Here is a 21,341-nt window from a genome sequence, read left to right on the forward strand (position 1 = left end):
CGTTGTGCAGCGAGCCTCATGCCGCGGACCCTGTACGATGCATGCGACGACGAACGCCTTCCTATTTCCAGAATGCGGACACCGCTCTAAAAATACGCTACTGAAGAGCGAAGAACTGCGATTGCAGGAACAATGTTAATTGTCCGGGGTAGAATCCAGGTACCCCGCGACCCCAGTGCTTACCCGGTAATAGCTTCGGGGCATCTGCGCCGAGAGGCAAGGGTGCTCTTGTCTAGCAACGCGCATGTCTGCAGCGATATATAATACCCAGAGAAACTATGGATTTATTTCCATCCTCGCCAAGAATACTCGCGCATCATTGTGTTCAGGATGAGCGCATTCAAGTTACTCGGTCTTGCTGCCCTGGCTGCTGCGGCGCCAGTAGAGGAGCGCGCAAAGAAGCCCAAGAGTTTTCTGAAAGACCTTGGAAACTCAACTTGGGTTATTGGCAACGAAATCTGGAACGTTACACAGAACCGCCAGTATGCTAATAAGTTGTGGTACAACGGGAAAGATCGCGTCGGGAATGCTGTTGGGCATTATGTTAGCTACAGTACGTGCAAGCAGAGCGCTGGACGAAATAAAGGCATCACGTCGCTAACCAATTCGTAGATGGCGCCGCATCTGATCTGAACTGGACGTCCGCCGCGATTGTCGATTCTGACACCGACTACATCAATGTCAAGTTTACGGCGAAGGAAGGCGACTTCCATTGGGTAATCTACGACGATCTCCCAGGCGCATACCAGTACTTCGTTAACCACGCCCTGCCTACACTGGGCGAGTTCCGTACTTTGTGGCGTCTCGATAACGTCTCGTTTCCTCGCAGCCACAACAACGTAAAAGACGGTGTACTTCCTGCATTAGAGGAATATCGTCAAGCTACCAACGTCCAGGATGAAACCTGGCAAAAGGCTGACGGGTCATACTTGACAAAGTACGACTGGAGCGGCTTCGTCCGAGACCAGACATACTATGGTGTCTATGGCGACGAGGTGGGAAGCTGGTACCTCAACCCTGGAAAAGACTACTACAATGGTGATCATCTCAAGCAAGAGCTTATGGTATGTCCGATTCTGTCTTGCTAGTAGATGATGTCAGACTGACTGATGAAAGACTCATCGCGAATCCCAAACTGGAGACGCAGTTCAGCTGAACATGATCCACGGCACACATTACCAAGCCATTGCGCGCGATTCCTTCGCTGATGGCAAGATCTGGGGCCCGTGGCTTTGGTACCTCAACGACGGAAGCAAAGATGATGCTGCAGCTCGCTGGGGAAAGGAAGAAGCGGCCTGGCCTTACAAGTGGTTCGACAACAAGCCCTACCAATCTCGCGGCAAGATGCAGGGCAAGCTCCTCCTGAGTGACGGACGCCCAGCTGCTGGCGCTGCCGTCTTCCTCGGAGACAACCGCAACACTACGGTTTCAACTCTTGATCAAGGGCAGAATTACTACTACACCACCTATGCCGACGAAGATGGCAAGTTTGACATCCACGACATCCGCACCGGCACATATGCGCTCTACGCTTGGGGCAACGGCGGCGCGATTGGCGATGTTACAACAAACTTTACCCAAAACGATGTCGAGATCCGCGAGGGCAAGAACACAAATCTCAAGGAATTGACGTGGAAGGTCACCGACAGCAAGAAGCGCATCTTCCAGATTGGCGACTTCGATCGTACGACTGACGGGTTCAAACTTGCTGACCCAGCTCACCCATTTGAACACGGTCGCATCTCCAAATGCCCAGGAAACCTTACCTACACTGTCGGGACCAGCTCTGCTCTTGACTGGTGCTTTGGTCAATCTGCACTCGGCACATGGTCTGTTCTCTTCCCATCCAAGAGCACATCCGCCGCAAAATTGACGGTGTCACTCGCCGGCTTCTCACAAGGCTCAAGCTGCGACATTTTGCTTAACGATGTCAAGGTGGGAAACATCACGAGCGCCAGTCTATTGAACAGCCAAGACACGTATCGTGGTGCTACACGAGCGGGCGAGTGGAGATTACTCGAATTCCCGATCGCGGATGGGGCGTTGAAGAGCGAGGGTAACCGCCTAGACATCAAGGTTACTAGGACTACGCAATGGAGAGGATGGCTCTGGGATAGCTTGGTCTTGGATCAGGTATAGATAGTATAATGAATGATATGCAACACATGTACTACTACTGTGTTTAATTCAATCCAAACTGAACTCAATTTGTGAATGTGCAGGCTCAATAAATGTACAGACTGTGCGCGTTTTGCAAGTATAATCCAATGACCGTTGCCCTAGAAATCAGGCCTCCAGCAGACCCAAAGGCACATTATCCATTCTCGTTCTGGCAATATGATCTCAGTGACGAGGCCGCAAGTTTCCTTGTTCTGCGCAGTCGCCGACGTATGTGGCTTGGATAGGCTAGCGTTGTTCTGGGCGCAAACGTCATACGCTCGCCAGACTCAGAAAGAGCACGGGTGTGACGCGCCGTGTCGGTACACACTTTGAAATTGCTAACAACACCTAGATTGCAAAGTGAAATCGGTCATGCCAATTCATATATCTAGCAGTCAGCTCTGGTGTGACGAGCTGTGCTGTCTTCTTCCTCGAGACCCGCCCTAAAGGCTCATGACTCAATGAAAAAGATACTGGAAGTTGAATTCCAGTAGAGACCTGCCAATGGACGACATGCGTCGTGTGGCTTGACACTTGGTCTGTAAAGTGTGAGAGTATCGCTGCTGATGCTAGCGCACACTTGGAGATGTCGAGATGTTGAAGTCTCGCCCAGCCATAACACACAAGGAAACTATGGTGACACAGGATCTACCGAGGGCGTTTTACCGCCACCCGATTGTCGACAGTCTTGAACATTGACGTTTTACCGTATCCCGTTCAAGTGCCGCGGTTCGAGAAACACATTCGCATCTCAGGTTTGTGACAACCTCAGACAATCCCTGTGTCTCTCTGTCGTCGATAGGAGATCCTCGTACGTGTATGCCATATATCATGGGCCACTTGACCTGTCAGAAGTCCTCCGAAGAGAACATCTTATCGCAGATATCTTCCGCACGCATAACCCGAAAGGGCACACTGGCGGCGGGTCGAATCGGAAGTGGAATCGAACCACCATCGTTGTGGTGTGTAACAAGGCCACCAAGAAGACAGCTGGGGCAGCCCGTCTCTTTACGGTTCTCGACCTGACATACATGCAGAGACCATCACCTATCTGAACCAGACGACGGACCCTAAAGCATGAAGCCGATCGATCTGCCTGGGCACCCCTCTATCTCCGAGAGATTCAGTGAGGTGTCGGAGTCAGTGGTTGTGTTGCAAGAACGCTGAATGCTCCGATCTATGTCTTGTCAGAGAAACCACTCCTTTCCTAGACTCAGCATAGACCCTGCAGAACCTCCACCCAAGAAGACTGGAGGCCAGCCGGTTGATAGTTCGAGCTATCAGCTGCTGTGGGGGTCCAGCAAACCTGTTGGTGTCACTCAGTCGCGTTCGCCAATCGACTAGTATTCTCGGTTCTGTAAAAGTGCGAACAAAGAGTTCGCCAGAACCCAACAATCTGTACGCATATCAAGTCAGATTGAGTTATAGTCGATAAATGATGAATTGTGCGTTACCTTGATAGCAGAAGTAGAAGTGTCGGGAAATATAGTCGATCGAGCGGCGGCGCGAACCGAGATACCAAAAGGTTGCGAAGTGCACCGCATCTAGCGATTTGAGTGCGAGTTAAGAGAATGGAAGAGAGACAAGGTGGAGAAGCGACATGCGATAGATAATGAACGACGCTAGACCTGAGCTTGGGCCGAGCTAAGTTTTGATAGTGAATGGTGAACTTGCGGGTCATACGACCAAGCTGTTTCGTCATTCTTTAGGCTACAGCGTCGGATTTATCACTTTCACTGTGGTGAAAGCTTAGCTCGATAAGGAACAGAGCAAGTATGCTTGTTGGGTGGACATGTTCTTCATGAACTATCACGCCTTGCGACAGAAAGATTAAGACATCCAACGGGAATCATCCCCTTACGGACCTCGATTTGATGTGAACAAGCCAGCAAATATACGAGAGCTTATCAACGAAGACTTCCCGCTAATAGAGGGTCTGTAAACTATCCTTAATAAGCCATTAGCGGTCAGATGCATTTCCATCCACCTCCTTTCACTTCCATCTACGCGACCCTTGACGCAACAGGCTTTCATCACGTCGCATTAATTGTACTGAGCCCTATGATATCCCCATTCTCCGCCAGTTCGTCAACCAACTTCGACTACAATGTCACCTTCACGATTGCAATCGCTACACACGGGGCAAGAACGCCAAGTTGGTGGGGCACTGAGAGTAGCTGGAGGAGCTCACAGGCCATGTGAAGACAAACGTTCATAAGGAAAAGGTGGGCTAGAAAGAGTGAGATACGAATGAAAGCTCGAGGGGTTATTGAGGAGGAAGAATGCGACTGAAATCGAGATTAATAAGACTTACTCACAGAAGAAGCGTGAGGAAGTTCTGGAAGCTAAGATTATTGGTGATATCAAGTAGAAGAAGTGCAAAGTTGTCGCTGACTCTGCATCAAAGGGTAAGGTTGACAAGGTTAAGCGGATTTCCAAGGTCTCCTGGTGGAGTTGCGAAGCTGCCTACCTGCTCTTCAGGCTTGTTGCAGAGTATATCCTCATGTACAGTCGCAGACAGATTGATCGGCCTTTAGCAGACAATCCAACATAACTCCATGAACGGACCAGACTTATGACTCGCTCCAGTCTTGACCAGCTACCTTTATAATCCGACCGTAAAAGCTCACAGCCATACACACACAAAGCACATTTCACGAGGTGGAAGATCAGTACGAGTGACTTAGTATCATTCCTATAGTCCCTTGCTCCCAGTGCGATGCAAGTGCCTTTCCAGTCCCTACCATGCCATGCCATGCCTAACCTATGCACCCACCCTAGCCGCTATTGAACAAACAGAAGTTCAATCAAAACGAAAAGAAAACAAGGCTAAATTATGGATACATGGGAAGAAAGATCAAAGCGAGTGTAATTTGGATGCATAAAAAAGCAATCCACCTCCAAGCGTAAAACCGGAAACGCGCTAAAAAGGTTTGAGGGGACGGAGGCCGAGTCCACCTGAAGTTTGAAAATGCAGAAAAATTTCATGATACAAACACCATCGCTGAAGCGCAAGGTTGAGAACGCTTGTTTAAAAACATTCGCTATGAGAGAACGCGAAGGGCCGGTTCAGATGAGGCGGTGTGGTAGTTTGCAGATCGAAAAAGAAATTCGTGAACGGCTGTGGAGCCGGAAAAAAAGGCAACGCGTTTGCTGATGTCGCAGATGCCGGGCCGGACAAGTCTATTGTGTCGTGAACTCGTGTTTAGTGGGTATCAGTTTCTTTTGGGCGATGTTGCTGGGGCCGCACGGTTGTGCAGACCCCTCTGGTTCTGGAACGTTGTGTTACAAAAATGAACAGTATGCTATCGGGGACTCCAGAACGGTAAGGCTCTACGGTCGTATCGTCCCCGTGGTTTTGTTGATACATGTGATATATTCCTCCTCTTTTCTTTGCTCTCTACGTTGTCGAGTTCCTTTTTGCGCTCGATATCTGGGTCGTAGTAATGGGATGCCGTAACAGGGACCTTGAATTCCTGCGTACTGAGAGGCAGTGTGTACTTGAAGTTACCCCTCACGATCAACTCGAAAGGATATTGCAGGACTTCCTCCCATCGCTCGCTGCCTCCGGCTTCTGTCTTGTTTCCGGGGTGCAAAAGTCGAATCTCACCAATAGATTCGGCGCGTTTCCGCTGGAAAAAGGAACCTTCAAAGTTTAGTGGTGAGTCGAAGTGGGCAATGCGTCCTAGAAGCATGGTACGAGGTTCGCCCTCAATGGGATCGGTCCCTTCATCTACACCAGTAATCGAGATCTCTGTAGTTGCTTCTTCTTCGATGGGTGTCCAGTGTTCTACGTCGTCTTGTGGACCGTTCCCGTGCTCGCGCCACCAAGCATCTGACCCGACGTGCTTGCTCTTAGCAAACAGCGAGACCTCCATGTCAGAGACGGTAACGCCGATGATGTTAGGGTTTACCGCGTTGACTATGAGATCCAGCATAACCTCCTCTTGACTCGCTACAACATTCTGTATGTCTCGCACCACGAGACTAGTGAGAGGCTTCGTGGTAGCAAAAACAAGGCCAATAGCGCAGAACACAACGACGAGCAGTAGAATCGTAAGGACGAGGCAGCCCGCGAAACGGCGACACCATCCGCCATCGCGATGATGCCGGCGCTCTAGTTGGCGTATGGTGGTGGTATTGCGCTGGCGGGAGGTTCGGGTAGAACGTGGACTTCGTCCAGATTGAATCAGCGGTGTGCGCTCATCATCGGCAATGTTTTCGGCGTCGATATCGTATGCTGCAGAATATTCTCCACTTTTCTTGCTGCCATTGCTATGACCGTTCCCAACATTGAAGGTGTGGAAGCGAGGGCTGTTGGGTTGCGACGCATTTCTTGATGACGGGCCACGTGCGCGCGAAGACTGTGGTACCGATGTGTCACTCTCCATAGCAAGGTGGCTGAGTGCGCCGCGACCCTGGCCATGTCGTCCAATGTGGTGATGATGACTGCCTCCACCCGCTCGCCCGGAGCCTATCCGGATGGTGCCCTCGCCTCGATCATCGCCGTCAATGCTCGGGTTGTTGTACGGGTTCGTGAACTTTATGCTGCTCTTCTTACTTGGGTGCTTGTGCGTGTCGCGTATCTGGAGTCGTGGGTCCGTGAGGCTGGCTAGCGACGTCATGCTTGGCGTTCGTGAGTGATGTTGGCGGCTGCGGTGCGGCTGTTCGGGAGGGTTCGACTCATAGATGAAGGTCGCATCGGAGTCAGAGGAGTCGGCCTCATCAACCGCGCTGGCCACCTTTTGTTCGAATACATCGGCTTTGGACGAAGCTGTACGGGTACTTGTGTTAGTGCTTGAATAAAAATATTTGAGAGGGGGGCGAAGAGGAGCCATGCGAAGCTCTGAACTCGGGGGCGACATGGTCAATAACGAGCGCCGGTCGTCATACGAACGGTATGAGACGGGGCTGCCGAATGACGGGTTCATGCTTGAGCGAGAACCGGGGTCCGGCCGGCTCGGGGTGTAATAGTGGTACGAAATGTGTTGCAACCTACCAGTGCCTGCATTGATGGACGCGGCTTTGCGCTTGGGGGCTTTCCTTTCCTTCTTGGGTCGAATCGTCTCGTTGCTGGCCTTTAGTCGTATTCCACCATCTACGCGACCAGACGCGGACCGGTCCTGGTTCACAATGGATGGCTGCGCGACAGAGGGCACGGTCTCAGTTTCGACCGTCATGTTGCGGAGGGGCGGGTCTCGCGATCGCGTCGACATTGAAGAGAGGGAGGGCTTTGCGGAGACGGTGTGTGGGCGATGGGTGTACGTGTTGCGCTGCTCCTGCATCTTGCCCTTCTTGGCGCTCTTGGTCGCGCTGTCGCTACCACTCTCCGTGTGCTTGGTGTTGTCGTGCTTGGTGCTGAGGTCTTCAGTGACTTTGGACGAATTGACGTCATTTCGGTCCTGATCGGTTTTGTGGGCAGTCGCTGAGGGAACAAAGCTAAGAACGAGGTTAACAAAGTTTGCGGATGGGAACGGAAATTGGCTCCGTGGTTAGTCTAACGTGCGTCGCGATGACAAACAGTGGGGCCGTTGCGGGGAAAGCGTACCTTTGCGGCTCTAGACCATCAAATCCGGGTGTGGCAGGCAAGCTAGATTCTTGCACCGTTGCCAGCTTGGGAGCCACGCCGCCGGAACTCCGCGAGGTTGCTTTGGGCGCAGGCTGTGGCTGAGGCTCGTCGGGGTCGCTTGCGGGCGCCTCTTCTCTCACTGGGAAGCGGGAGAGCGAGGCGGGCGACGAGCTCTGGACGACAATTGAGGGTGCAGATTGAGCTTCGGGCTTCCTAATTTGCGCACGCAGCGAGTTTGTGCGCGAACGTGAGCGGCCGTCATCGCCCGGTGGTGGTGATTTGAGGCGCGGCGAGAGGGGCCAATGGGGAGTCGTCTCGCCAGAATTCGACTTTGAAGATGGCTTGGAAGGGCGCGGGGCTCGTACAGTGTCGGTCGATGAGGTAGGCGTGAGCTCAGGTATGCTGGTGGAGGACAGAGCTCGCTGCACCGTCGGGGAGGCATGGCCTGGGGCGGCGGCGGCGGTCGTCGAGTTGGACAGGCTGGAACCTCGACTTGGGCTGGCATCGGCGCTGCTCTTGCGTGTTCTGAAGGAAGGCCTGGCAGTCGTGCCTGCGCCCGACGGGGTGGCATTGCGCTTGTGCGGGCGAGGAGAAGCCTCTCGCGACGACAGCGGCGAGGGGGAGTTGGTCGCATGGAACAGGCGCTGGCCAGCCGAGTTTTGGCCCATGGGCGGAGCAGACGTGTCTCTGGCCATGTCTGCTGTGGAGTCGTCGCGGGTGGTTGACGTAGTGGGCTCTGCACTCTCCTCGACGCCTGTGAAGGACTCAAAGGCGTTGAGTTCGTCAGCGGCGGTGGATCTGGACGAAGCCATCATGGACGTGCTTTTGCTTCAATGGGCCAAAGCACTCGTGGCATCTCGTGCGGGTTCGGGCCTGGACAACAGCGCGGCCCGGTACGAATAGGCGGTCAAAGCGATGAGGCTGCTGTAATGAGTACGACTACGCGTCAAACGGTTGTTGGGTAGCGTGGGGACTGAGTTGTCGCTGTCGGAACAGGGGGGTTGGCAATAGGCGACGATGTAGACGGTTTAACGTCGTGCTGAAGCGCTGCAGGTCGATGATGTAGGGTAGTGTAGGATCGATCCAAGGCAGGATGCCATTGTCGGGCCAGCCCTGGGCGGGAACGCTGACGAGGCGCTTTCAGGCTGCAGGCACAATTTGACAGCGCATCACAAAGACGTACCCGGAATGAGACGAATAATACAACTTCGCCTTGTCAGCTGCGGCCTGCCCGCCTTATGGCAGAGCCCTCAGGATTACCCGTGGCCTGTACAACCAACACCGTGATAGCGATAGCCAGAAACTAGGTTCCCTTCAGGGTTTCGCGCCATGTCGGCACTCGAGCAGAAGCAAATCCCATGCACAACACAACTGGCAAGTGAGCAGCACCCCACGTACTTCAGCAACCATCCCACACCTGCTCACGTAGTTTCCTGTCTGTCACTCGTGGGTCGGCACGCTCTCACCTCAGACGGGTATGAGTCTATCCAATAGTCCCCTGGGGGATCCCACTGTGTGCCGGCTGCTGCCCTTTAGCCGGCCGAAACACCATTGAGACACTGTAACCACGGGAGCGCATTGCCATACATGCCATACTCAAGAGGCGCAGCACTTTCCCGTGTGACATGATGGATGGTCATCGATCATGGTCCAATTTCGACTCCCTTTGGGCCCGCGCAACAGAGTGACATCTCTCATGCCCAACCGACGGCATCGGCAGCATGCACTTTCAACTTCTTTGAAAACGCCGAGAAGACTTACCAGCTCCAGAAGGCGAACAAGAGACAACATAACAGTCTCATTTAAATATCGAATTCACGTGCAAATAACACGTCGCATGTTCTTCCCCATCAATCCTAGATCCGAGCTTGCACCGGGCTTTTCCGACTCCGACCGTCCGTGATAAGATCATCTTTACATCTAATCAGATCGAATTTTCCACGCTAGTCTCCTTCACGAACGCCTTCACTCCACCCTACTCATCCTTATTGCTACTCTAGGTATCGATTTTCTCGTACCAAGCTATGCCAAGTCCTCGAGACTGTAGTATAGTCATATAACCGGTGCAAAAATCGAAGGTGCTTCCAGTGATGTGGTTTGGGAGGGGCCAATGGTGGATCGATGGTGGTCTGAAGGAGTGCGTTCCTGGGTCTTATACGAGTGTTGAACGGGTGTATTAGGGCTCTAGAAGCTTGAGGGTGATATAAGAGTATGCTGCGAAGACCTGTACTGCCTGAACGTGGCATCTCTCGTTGCTGATCTCTTCCGCCTCGTTCTCTGGTCACACTGTGATCACTCCGCTCTCTTCAATTATGCACTTCTTTGATCGTTCCAAAGACAAGGCGACTGACTCGGTCGAGCCCGTTGAGGCTTCTCGTCAAACTAGCGATGCGGAAAAAGGCGCCCAGACAGATGGCCCCCACGACACGGTCAGCGACGAAGAAAGTCTCTCCAGCAACGCTCAGGCAGGTGTCAAGGCCGTCCAAGCTGCAGCATCAGTATGGACAAAATACCATCTTATCGGCGCCTATGTTATGTTTGTCACCCCCTTTCGTTCACATCTTCGTCCAGTATGTTCACTAACACCCACGCAGCATCTGGTGGATCTACTTCGTCACCGCCCTCCAAGAAGTCGTCGTCCGCGCCATGAATCCCTATGTTACCAGTGCTTTCCGTCTGCACTCTCTCACTGCCGCTACTGGAATCATGTCATCCATCATCGGCGGGCTGTCCAAGATTCCCTTGGCTAAGCTACTCGACATGTGGGGTCGACCTCAGGGGCTCTTACTCTCACTGTTTGTATGGATGGTGGGATACATCATGATGGCTTCGTGCCAGAATGTAGAGACATATGCTGCGGCGCAAGTCTTCTCGTCTACAGGGTATGTAAATCGTGTTCATTACCGATCAAGATGAGGAAATGGTAACGCTGACACGATGATATCCAGATCACAAGCAGTGTCGTACATTCTTACTGTCTTCATCGCCGATACCTCGACACTCAAGAATCGCGCCCTCATGCTCTCCTTCGCAACCTCGCCCTACGTAATCACAACTTGGATCGGCGGTCCTGTCGCTCAATCCGTTCTCGCTGGCCCCGGCTGGCGCTGGGCGTTTGGCATCTTCACAATCGTCATCCCCGTCGTCGTCGTTCCTCTTGCAGCCTTGGTTCTCTTCAACGATCGCAAAGCCCGTAAACAAGGTCTACTCGAGCCACGCCGCATTGACTGGAGCCCGGCAGCCATCAAGAAGTTCTGCATCGATATTGATGCCGTGGGAATACTGATTTTGGTAGCAGGCATGGCGTTGTTCTTGCTACCATTCAGTCTATACAGCTACCAAGCGGAGAAGTGGAAGAGTCCCATGATCATCGGTATGATCGTCGCTGGCTTCGTCCTTCTCATCGCCTTTCCCATCTGGGAAAGGTTCTTCGCGCCCGTTACGTTCATCCCGTATAAATTGCTTCTGGATCGAACCGTCTTCCTTGCCGGCGTCATGTTCGTCTTTGTTTACTTCAACAGCGCGGTTTGGGGATCATACTTCGGCTCCATGTTGCAAGTGGTTTGGAACCTCAACGTCACTACGGCCAGCTATGTCCAGAGCATCTACCGCGTTGTCTCCTGCTTCTGGTGCTTGGCAGCCGTGGGACCAGCAATTAGGATTACAGGAAGGTTCAAGTGGGTTGCTGTCTTCTTTGCACTGCCGATTGATATCCTAGCGCTGGGACTAATGATTCACTTCCGTCAGCCTGGAACATCAGTGGGGTACATTGTCATGACGCAGATCTTCACGGCAGTGGCTGGAGGCACCATCGTTATCGCTGGCGAGCTGGCCATGATGGCGCCTTCGGATCATCAGCACATGGCTGTCATTATCGCCGTTCTCAACCTCTTCTGCTCTATTGGTAGCGCGGTTGGAAGTACTGTCTCCGCTGCTATCTGGACTGGGACCTTTTACAACAATCTTGTCAAGAACGTTCCGGCTGGTGTCAATGTTGCGGACATCTACGCTTCATTGCCGAACCAGCTATCATACAAGTGGGGATCGCCGGAGAGGACTGGTATCGCGCAGTCTTACGCCGACTCGCAGCGACTCATGTTGATCACGAGTATTTGCATGCTATCATGCGCTCTCATTGCGGCTGCATTCTGGCGCGATATCAACGTCAAGAACATCAAGCAGGTCAAGGGACGCGTCGTCTGAGCGGTATCCAGATACGAGTAAAGAGGCCATCATGCTTTTCCGCACGGAAGCATGAAAGCAATAGCAGAAGAATTGTACGTGCATAGACAATTCCCCGTGTGATTGTTTCAAAACGTCCATGGAAAACCACATAGATCATATATATCCAACAACCACCATCATCACGCATAAAGCTCATCCCCGTCGCACATCCTCTTATCGATAGACAACAGCATGATCCTAGTCCTTGTAAGCCTGTGTAAGGTGCGCATAAACGTGGTAATCCCATCTGATACAGGTCCGAGCTGGGATGTGTCAAACATGCCACCAACCAGATCCCAGCTGTCAGTGTTTCGGATGGACCGACTCCACAGCACATGGTATCTTGAAAGCTGAGCAACCTTCCAGAAGGGTAAGAGAGATTGCACAAAGTACTGTTTCGTGGATCAAGAGGAAACGGCGACGTAGGTCGAGTACGTGTGTGATGCGGGGGTTGAGCCTGTAATCCATGCTGAACGTGTAGCGACTCTATATATGTAAAGGGTAACTCGCCAGCAATACGTATACAAGCGACAGCTTTTCATTCTACTTAATATCGATTCCCATCGTATCCACAGTCTTTTCCGATTTACCATGCCGTCATTCGCTTTCTGGAAGAGCTCCAAAGCCGATCCTACGAAGAAACCACTGCTTACTGAAGATGCTGCAACCGAGCAACCCAGTATCCTCATTCCTTTGGTAGCAAAGGACTTGGACCTGAATCCAGATGGCGAAGATTCCGGTGTCTTCCTTTTTGACGATGACGCTATGCCACTACAATCACCACGACCTGACCTAGTATCAGAGACCGAGCCGCTCATTGCATCACCATCTGCTGCTGAACAAGATCTTTCGACGAGGGAGTCGGAGCAAGAAGTCCACTCCAAAGTCAAAAATTACTCGAAGAAGCTAATTTCTACCGACAATGATGATCCGCCAGTACCACCACCCAAATCGTCGCCATCAGGGCAACTCCAATGTGCTACTGCAGCGGATGAGTCGCGTGCCATCGTCAACGAAGAGCGATCGGAAGCTTCCCAACAGGCTCAAGAAAAACTTCCAAAACAGCTGGAACCTTTGTCTGCCTCTCCTGAGCAATCGATCAGCCAAGAGAATCCCCTCAAGAGACCAGTACCATCCACAATGGACAAAACATCGACTCAATCCCACGACCGAGACTCCGGTGTGTACGTCTCAGACGACGAAAATCTACCACCACAATCGCGGCCCGCATCTCTTGCGCTCAGCGACTTCAACCAGCGATCAAGAAACGCATCCGTCGCTTCAAAGCACACTGCTTCAGCATCGACGTCTTCGCCTCGGCAACGCACAGATTCAATCGCACGTCTGAAGCGACCCGCAGAGCTGAACCTAGGGGCAAACCCAGTATCCGACTCATCCAAGCCACGCTCCGAGCTCGAGAAGCGGTATGATTTAATCCGCAATTCAAAGACACAATCCAAAGCCGCTCTGAGATCACCCACAGCACTACTACAGGAACGACTCAACATGTCGACGAAGAAGGAAAGGGTTGAGGAAGAAAAGACGCGCGTGTTTACACCACCGAGGCAGACGACAAATGGCTGCTGGCTGCCAGGTCCAGGTGCTCAGGTGGACGCGTTCACCAGCACATCAGTTCGTGCGCGGACAGAAGCTGAAGGTCGACCTGCGTGGTGGTGCAAGGTCGACAAGCTCGTTGTGTTCGACGGTATTGACGTTAACAGCGAGGGAGACATGAAGATTTACACCCGCACTAGCAAGGGTCTCAGCATTGCTCGTCGACGCGGCGATATGGAGACGATTGTCATTCCGATGGACTGTGCACACTGTCAGGAGATGTTGAACCGACATGAGTGGAAGTACGACATGCGCGTATGTAAGAGAAGTGTATGCTGGGATTGCAAAGAGAGGTGCAAGTGGGAACTGGAACAAGAGCAGCTTGTTCATGAAGAGACAGCAGCCAAGGCGGATGGCAACAGATATCGCGCGGACAGTGTCTTGCAAGACGAAGAGCCAGAAGAAGAGCATATGATGCAAAAGATTGGTATTGAGCAAGAACGGTCGATGAGCCCGATCGAGGCAATAGGTGGAATTGAAGAAAGACTAGAAAGTAGGACGGTGGTCGCTTGAGACAGAAGTAATGTGACGCGAGCTCCATAGGAAGGGGAACGCAGAACAAATCCAGTCATGTGCACTGGGCAGATGAGCGCTAAGGCTCAATCTCTGTGCTTATGACGAGGCGGACAGAAAGGGAAGGGGCGAGTAGGAGTAGATGCAAATCAAGAATACGTAGTCGACTGACCTTGTCTTGTTATGCATTACTACAGATTTCTCGCGGTTGTATGCTCTCGCTATTCCCAGAACGTTCTTCATCGGTGTGGATTGAAGATGTCAGCGTAGTTTGAGGAGTACCACTCAGGTACTGCGCTCGTTATGTGCTTGTTTCATCGGAGAAGTGAAGCCAGGATGTGCGTATATTGTTGGGTACATTGGGTCGCGGCGCGTGAGCAGTGGAAAGTCTTGCCCCTTCCTGGATAATACTCTATAGATCTAGAGGTCACCTTCAATCCAGCTCCATTGCGTCGTCCATGTATTCAAATGGTGTATCCTCAATCTCCATGCTCATATGTCCGTACATATTCTTCGGTTCAAAGTCTTGGCTAGTCAGTGCACGCCCATTTGTAGCGTCGTCGGAATGCTGCTGCACTGCTTCGTGAGCAAGGTCACATCCGCCAATGATATTGCGCAACATATCTTCTAGCTGCAAGTTTTGAAGCGTAATATGTGCGCGCTCGTCGCCGTCGGATATGCCTGCCTTGCTATCCGCATCTTTCCAAGCATTACGGTATTCTTTTGCGATGCCTAGTTGTACACGGACCTCTTGTAGACCTAGTGATCCTGCCAACGGACACTTCTCGTCATCCAATGCTTCTAGAAGGTTGGCGTGGAATGCATGCGAAGCCATCGGTCGCGTTCGGTGAAGCTCGGGGTTGGTCTCGTAACGGAGGGCATTGAAGTTTATGCGCGGCGCAGAGGTAGAAACAAAAACGCCGAATATAGCGAGACAGTCTGTGATGTAACGCTCTAGTAGCGTGTAAAACTCGAAGAAGTCTACCTTGAACATGGATTCGGCTTGCTTCTGCGCAATGTCAGTCTCACGGCGTCCAGGCTGTTGAGGCTCGTAACCACTTACACTCGACGCGCCGCTACCCATTGCATGCTGGGACTGGTGATCCCCATTTTGCTGAGCAGCTGCCTGTACAATCTCCATGGTTCGAAAGTAAGACACCATGAGCATTTCTGCTTTCCACCGGACGCGTCCTAACAGTCGCGTAACTCGATCTTTGTCCTGCTTGAGCTTATCGGCTTTTGATTGCGCTAGCCTCTCTGCGGGCGTCTTCGGTGCAAATTTGGAGGTCTTCATTATAGCCGTGATTGGTGTCGTCTCGGTCGGGGTGGATATCGAGATCAAGCTATGGAACTGAGTAGCCGTCAAGCAATTAACTACCTATCAATTGAGAAGCACCAAGGGGCGGTAATATTTATCGCTTAGAATGCATCGAGCTTCCACGGAAATTTCACTACACAAGTTGAGCATCGTAAGGATATAGCGTGAACATGACCGCGAGCTGTTGCGGACGTTGTGTAAGAGCAGCTGGTGTTGACAGTTCGTGCCGAGGCTTGCCGCTGAGTCAGCCCCTGTTCTGGAGCACTTCCGCCTTGTGGTTGATTGGACATCAGACGTTTATACAATGTGGAGGACAGTAGATATCTTCAAAGGACAATGGCAGAACACGATGTCTATACAAATGCAACGCGACTACTGAAATTCTTGCAGCTATCCATCCACCACATCATATCATCGCCTCATAAAGGTATGCTTATCCCATAACCCCTGGAACGCCATGCCTACAATAGTTGATCTAGAAGTTACCAACAACCCTCTTGACCATTCTCCTCATACCCTCACCACTAATTTGGACAGCACCCTCAAGCTCGGCACTGCGCAATACCTCAAGGAACTCCTGATTTTCCACTTGTTCACTAGCGCCTTCCCTGACCTTCTTGACCAGGTCGTTCATGCGCACGCTCTGGCCAGCAGAACCAAGCTCGTCGAGCGAGGCAAGCACCGCGCGCTTGAGGTCTTCTTTCTTGCGGCGATCGCTGGTCGAAGTGCCTTCAGTGAGAAGCGACATGTCGATAAGACCTGTACGTGCATCCGTAGCTGCCTGCTTGAGCGCTGACTTGATGAGACGGACGGCTTCGTGAACGTCGTCAGCCGTAACTTCTTCTGACAAGCGCATCTTGGCGTGGGCTTCAGAGAGACGGATCATTGATTCTAATTGACGTGTAGTTGCTGTAATTCTTCGCTCTTGCGAGCGAATGTCAGCACCGAGACCACGCATCGCAACGTAAGCATCCACAAGAGCTTTCGATGCAGGCTCGGTGATCTTTGGGTGGATATTTGAGCGCGCATAGGAGATGTATGCGGTCAAAAATTCGATAGGCATTACTTCGCTCTTGGAAGCATTCTCAGGCGTATCTTCGAGATACATGCCGACCAAATGACGAGCCATGCGACGATCGTTTTGCTCGTCAATACGATCCAGGACAAGATACACAAGATCGAAACGTGAGAGGAGTGTGGGTGGGAGGTCGATGTTTTGAGGGACGGGAAGGTTGACGTTGTATTTCGATCCGATAGGATTGGCGGATGCAAGAATCGAAGTACGGGCATTGAGGGTTGTGATGATACCAGCTTTGGCGATGGAAACTGTTTGCTGTTCCATAACTTCGTGGAGAACGGATCGAGTTGCCTCAGACATCTTGTCGAACTCATCGATGCAGCACACACCACCATCGGACAAGACTAGCGCACCAGACTCAAGCACCAGCTGTCGTGTCTCAGGATCGCGGGTAACGTACGCAGTCAAACCGACAGCAGAGGAACCCTTTCCAGAAGTGTACACACCTCGTGGCGCAATTCTGTGTACGTACTGCAGAATCTGAGATTTGGCTGTGGAAGGATCACCACAGAGCAGAACGTTGATGTCGCCACGGTACTTCGGGCTACCTCCTTTTTCGAACTGCTTGTTAGTGCCACCAAAGAGCTGGAGCAGAATGCCCTTCTTGACATCGTCCATCTCGTAGATACTGGGCGCCAGCGAGCGAGAAAGGAGTTCGTAAACGTCAGAACGAGCACCAGTAGCCTTGATCTTCTCCTCTTCCTCTTCGGAGACCTTGCGGGTTTCTTCCAGATCACCAGCTGCGTGCTCAGCGAGCTCTTCTTCGATTGTCGATACGTCAATACCGAGTCGCTTCTTGTCAACTTTCTGAATGTGAAGCGCATCGACATATGTCTTGAAGATGTTCTTTACCGATCGCTGACGAGGATTGATGCGGACCTGGTTACACTTGAAGATACCAGTGATCTCAACACGGTCACCGGCTTTGCATACATCGACGAGCTCGTCATATGCGCACAGGGACACTGAATGCGGTGTCTGACCGTCCGGCATGTCATCTGGTGTCTCTTGTAGCTTGATGACCTGTTTGTTTGCAAAGCCTGAGCGGTTGTGCACGATCTGCATCGAGTTTGGCGACTCGCATACGGCGCGCGGGCACTTGGTGGGCTCGGTGATCTTGCCACGGTCAATGTCGACCCTGACGGTATGATTACATACAGAGCAGCGGAAGAAAGCTAGCCAAATTAGCCAATGACTTTGACAATGTTCTTGTGAACTTACCGTCCTTCATGTCTGGGATGATAGGTGTAGTTCTAATCACCAGACCCTTCACACTGACAAGCTTGTCCATGTCGCCAGGGTTGAGCTCGCGTAAGTTGATTGTATGATCTAGACCGAATGGCCTTACGTTGTATGTTTTCTGGTCAACTTCGCTGACCAGATTCGGGATTTCCGCGAACGGAGCAGGAGACGGGGCGCCGGGAGTAGGCGCATCAGAGCTCAACATGGGCGGGAGCGAGCTTGAATCGCGAGCCCTAGGTTGAGCAGCACGCTGTGCTTGTGACATCTGGGTTCGCATCTCTGCCATGCGCTTCTCAGCAAGTTCGAGCATGGTGTCCTTGATTGCAACATCCATGATGGGAATGATTTCGTTAGGGTAGGCCTGCAGTTGGTGCCAAAGCTTTCTGGTCGGTGGGTAAGCCTTGAGATTGCGCGCGTCCAAATTCAAAGGCGTAACACCAAGCTCCAGCATCATCTTCATGATATCGACATATTCCCTAGCCATGGCCGGATGATTATCTGGGAGATTCATGCCCTCGTTCAGCTCGCCGTCCTGGATCATGCGATACTTTCTTCGGAAGTTCATCAAGAAGTCTCTCATGGCATGTCTGGCGTCTACGAGCGATACGTTGGTTCCCCAAATGACTCGAGAGGAGTTTCCGCCCAAGACCTCCGCATCTGAAGTATCAGGGTTGATATTGGAGAAGGTTGGTGCGTCTGAAGGTTCCTGTACAGGCATGCCATTTTCATCGACAAATAACCTGCGTCGGCGATTGGTAGAGCTTGTGCCAAAGACGTCTGAGTGTATGTCGCTTCGTCGATTGCGAGCCGCGGATTCGGAGCCACGTACGAAAAGGGCACTGCTGCTGCTTCCAGGGACGTTGCTTTGGGCATTGCGGGCACGGCCAGGGCTAGAGCTAGATGCGTAGTGAATGGGCGACGAATCTAAGTTTGTCAATGACATTTCTAACACTTGATATCGAGTACTCCGTACCCCCCATCGTCTGTGCAGACGCTTTTGGTGTCGCACCACCATCGCTCTCATCCTCGCCATTAGCTTGTCCTGCGCCGGAGGGGTTGGCAGGCGATGAGCGGAAGAAGAGCGGGGATTGTGTCGAAGTGGTCTGGAACCTTGCGTTGCGTGGAGTTGCTAGCGATCCACGTTGTGAGGCCTGCGAAGCCTCAGACTGCAACTGCTCATCTGGACCTGCCGGCGCTGGGCTGCTGTCAGGTATCTGAGAATTTTGACCACGGGCGCTTCGTCTTGGAGTCGCCGATGCAGAAGTGCGCTCGGAGCGGCGCTTCGCTGGAGAAGAGTCCATGGTTGTGGCACTCTATGCAGCAGCAACAGTGAATGTGTTGTTGTTGTTTTAGAGGGGTTGCTAGGGATGGTGGGCTTGTCGCGCGCTCTCCTTTCGACGCGTGGGCACTGGGACGCGTTCAGTCTAGTCTACAAATGGACGTAAGTGGTCTTGGCACCTCAATCGAAGCCGCAGCTTGGAGGCTGAAAGACAACTAACAGTCAACTAAATTTTCATGAAAGACTGGAAACAGATGCAAGATTGTCGTAGTTCAACACCGCAACGTTCCGCTGGTCCATATGTCCACACGCTGTAAACTAATTCCTAGGTAGTGGGGCGGCAGCTAGCCCCGCCGTGAACAAATGTTTACAAGCAGGCAACCACATAAACCGACATATATCAACTGAGATCTTTGTTCTTCTGTCTCTCCAAATTATAAACCCGTCTACTTCAATTCCCATTCAAACATGGCTCCTCCGTCCAAGCTCGCTATTGCAACTGGCGTCGTGACCCGCCTTGTCAAGGAAGAAGCAAGCTACCACAAGGAGATCGAGCAGCAAGAGGCGCGCATCAAGAAGGCCGAGACCAGTGAGGGCGACGATAATGCTGAGTACACTTTGAGGCAAGAGGTATGCGTGGCCACCAAGAAGGATATCTGGCACGCCGGGTCTAACAATAACACAGCGTCAAGCCCTCCAAGAAACTAAGAATGTTCTGCCTGGCATGAAGATCAAGATCGAGCAGGCAGTGGAGAAGCTGGAGGAGGAGCTGGTAAGTTGACGATATAGTTGAGCTGAGTACCTAGTACTGATAACTTGTAGGAGAACAACAAGGAAGGCGGCGGCCAGGCATCACCAGAGGAAGTCACCAAGGCGAAAGAGGCTGTTGAAAAGGGCAAGGCAGCCATGCGTGAGGCCGCTTAGACTCATGACCACTGGAGAGATAGATAGTTGATACTGCAGTTGGACATGGCACCGCTGTAAAGAAGATGGAATGATACCCTGAACACCGCGCTATGCAATCAAATCATCAAGCAGACTGCTGTCCAAGCACAATCACGACTCGTCCATCTTGATCTCTGAGCGATCTTCGCCATCTTCCTCTCCATCTTCAAGGTCTTCGCCCTCTTCAAGACCGGAGGAGTCACCATCATTTCCATCTCCTGAGTTCGCCCCCATATCTGCCATTTCCGTATCATCCGCAGCACCAGATCTGGTAGGCGATGGCGCAGCGCTGACGTCCCGCGATAGAGGCTTCAAGCGATCCTGTGGTGGTACCCTCAGAGACGAACCTTCTCCACTCTGACTGGCATGCCCTGGAGTCATACCACCGTCCGGCCTCGGGGTGCCAGCATGGCTGACATCTCCTCTGGAAGTGCTGCCCTCGCCCTCACCATCCTCGTCTCCATCCTTCATCATGCCCTCCTTGCGCTCAGCTTCCTCTTTCTCGTCCTTGATCATGCGTAACATGCCGCGTGCCTCTTCCTCGATCCGTCCGAATTGCGTGCGGCGCTCACTCCATGTATTCTTCGCCGATTGCACTTCGTTTCTGAGTTCTTCTATCTCCTGGTCCAGCTTCTCGTGGGCATGTGCTTGCTCGTCCCGCGGCTTCAGCATCTTACTGCTGGTGATCTTCTCTGTGAGCTCGTCATACGTCTTACGTACGGCGAGCGTCTCTTTCGCCTCGACTAGTCTGATGCGCAGATCTTCTATCGTCTTGCGCACGTGCTCTTGCTTTGCCTCGATGGCCGTCTTCTCAACAGCGTAACGCTCGCGCTCAGTGTGATTGCTATTCGTAGTGAACTCAGATCGCAGTATCGCAAAGTCTAGTAGCGACAGCTCATTCATGATGTCTTTCCGCCATATCTCGATATTGTGTGCTTGTTGCTCGCGCTCGACAGTGGCTGCTGCTGCTTCCTCCTCTGCGGCAGAGGCATCTGGGGGCGGAGAGGGGAGTTGTCTGGGGCGCGCATCCTCGAAGAAGTCTGGCTTGAGTATGCGACCGGCGGTGTTTGTGTACGGACGAGCTTCGACAGCTAGTAGGCGGGATACATTATGAAGCGCATCTGCTGGAATTAGTAGAAGCTACGTGCCGGATGTTAGATGGCCTACCTTCGTCCGCCTGGGATAAGAGGCCCCAATCCTTGATCGCCATTCTTTCCCGTTTAGGCTACTGGCGTAATGAGGTTATTGGTATAGGGTGGGTCGTTGCCGTTGTTGAAGTCGCGATATTGAAGTTCCGCGGGTTGACGAACGCGTACGACAAGGGTCTCTGTTAGCGTCCAGCACCGCTACCAGACGTCAGCGACAAGTCCCCAACACCTTCCTCATCACTTTCGCCTTC

At 52.3% G+C, this 21,341-nt stretch overlaps 8 protein-coding genes across 8 annotated transcripts; 4 read left to right on the forward strand and 4 right to left on the reverse strand.

Annotated features, from left to right (window-relative positions):
* Nucleotides 1-330: 330 nt before the first annotated feature.
* J4E82_004164 (uncharacterized protein) lies at nucleotides 331-2,139 on the forward strand (the record flags this gene model as incomplete). The annotated part of the gene is made up of 3 exons (XM_051730445.1): nucleotides 331-553; nucleotides 613-1,064; nucleotides 1,117-2,139. The coding sequence occupies 3 exons, from the start codon at nucleotides 331-333 to the stop codon at nucleotides 2,137-2,139; spliced, it is 1,698 nt and encodes a 565-aa protein (XP_051589784.1).
* Nucleotides 2,140-5,465: 3,326 nt separating this feature from the next.
* On the reverse strand, nucleotides 5,466-8,541 carry J4E82_004165 (uncharacterized protein; the record flags this gene model as incomplete). Its single annotated transcript, XM_051730446.1, has 2 exons — nucleotides 5,466-7,599; nucleotides 7,709-8,541. The coding sequence occupies 2 exons, from the start codon at nucleotides 8,539-8,541 to the stop codon at nucleotides 5,466-5,468; spliced, it is 2,967 nt and encodes a 988-aa protein (XP_051589785.1).
* A 1,500-nt stretch (nucleotides 8,542-10,041) lies between these two features.
* J4E82_004166 (uncharacterized protein) lies at nucleotides 10,042-11,932 on the forward strand (the record flags this gene model as incomplete). The annotated part of the gene is made up of 3 exons (XM_051730447.1): nucleotides 10,042-10,265; nucleotides 10,324-10,611; nucleotides 10,678-11,932. 3 exons carry the CDS (start codon nucleotides 10,042-10,044, stop codon nucleotides 11,930-11,932), a joined length of 1,767 nt encoding a protein of 588 aa, XP_051589786.1.
* Nucleotides 11,933-12,544: 612 nt separating this feature from the next.
* Nucleotides 12,545-14,080, forward strand: J4E82_004167 (uncharacterized protein; the record flags this gene model as incomplete). Its single annotated transcript, XM_051730448.1, has 1 exon — nucleotides 12,545-14,080. One exon carries the CDS (start codon nucleotides 12,545-12,547, stop codon nucleotides 14,078-14,080), a length of 1,536 nt encoding a protein of 511 aa, XP_051589787.1.
* A 433-nt stretch (nucleotides 14,081-14,513) lies between these two features.
* Nucleotides 14,514-15,374, reverse strand: J4E82_004168 (uncharacterized protein; the record flags this gene model as incomplete). Its single annotated transcript, XM_051730449.1, has 2 exons — nucleotides 14,514-15,089; nucleotides 15,144-15,374. 2 exons carry the CDS (start codon nucleotides 15,372-15,374, stop codon nucleotides 14,514-14,516), a joined length of 807 nt encoding a protein of 268 aa, XP_051589788.1.
* Nucleotides 15,375-15,873: 499 nt separating this feature from the next.
* Nucleotides 15,874-19,019, reverse strand: J4E82_004169 (uncharacterized protein; the record flags this gene model as incomplete). Its single annotated transcript, XM_051730450.1, has 3 exons — nucleotides 15,874-17,651; nucleotides 17,698-18,642; nucleotides 18,692-19,019. The coding sequence occupies 3 exons, from the start codon at nucleotides 19,017-19,019 to the stop codon at nucleotides 15,874-15,876; spliced, it is 3,051 nt and encodes a 1,016-aa protein (XP_051589789.1).
* A 446-nt stretch (nucleotides 19,020-19,465) lies between these two features.
* Nucleotides 19,466-19,921, forward strand: J4E82_004170 (uncharacterized protein; the record flags this gene model as incomplete). The annotated part of the gene is made up of 3 exons (XM_051730451.1): nucleotides 19,466-19,627; nucleotides 19,683-19,769; nucleotides 19,820-19,921. The coding sequence occupies 3 exons, from the start codon at nucleotides 19,466-19,468 to the stop codon at nucleotides 19,919-19,921; spliced, it is 351 nt and encodes a 116-aa protein (XP_051589790.1).
* A 132-nt stretch (nucleotides 19,922-20,053) lies between these two features.
* Nucleotides 20,054-21,152, reverse strand: J4E82_004171 (uncharacterized protein; the record flags this gene model as incomplete). Its single annotated transcript, XM_051730452.1, has 2 exons — nucleotides 20,054-21,063; nucleotides 21,110-21,152. The coding sequence occupies 2 exons, from the start codon at nucleotides 21,150-21,152 to the stop codon at nucleotides 20,054-20,056; spliced, it is 1,053 nt and encodes a 350-aa protein (XP_051589791.1).
* Nucleotides 21,153-21,341: the final 189 nt, after the last annotated feature.

This window comes from Alternaria postmessia, assembly GCF_024291825.1.
Source record: "Alternaria postmessia strain BMP 2775 chromosome Unknown scaffold_19, whole genome shotgun sequence".
Classification (NCBI taxonomy): Eukaryota; Fungi; Ascomycota; class Dothideomycetes; order Pleosporales; family Pleosporaceae; genus Alternaria; species Alternaria postmessia.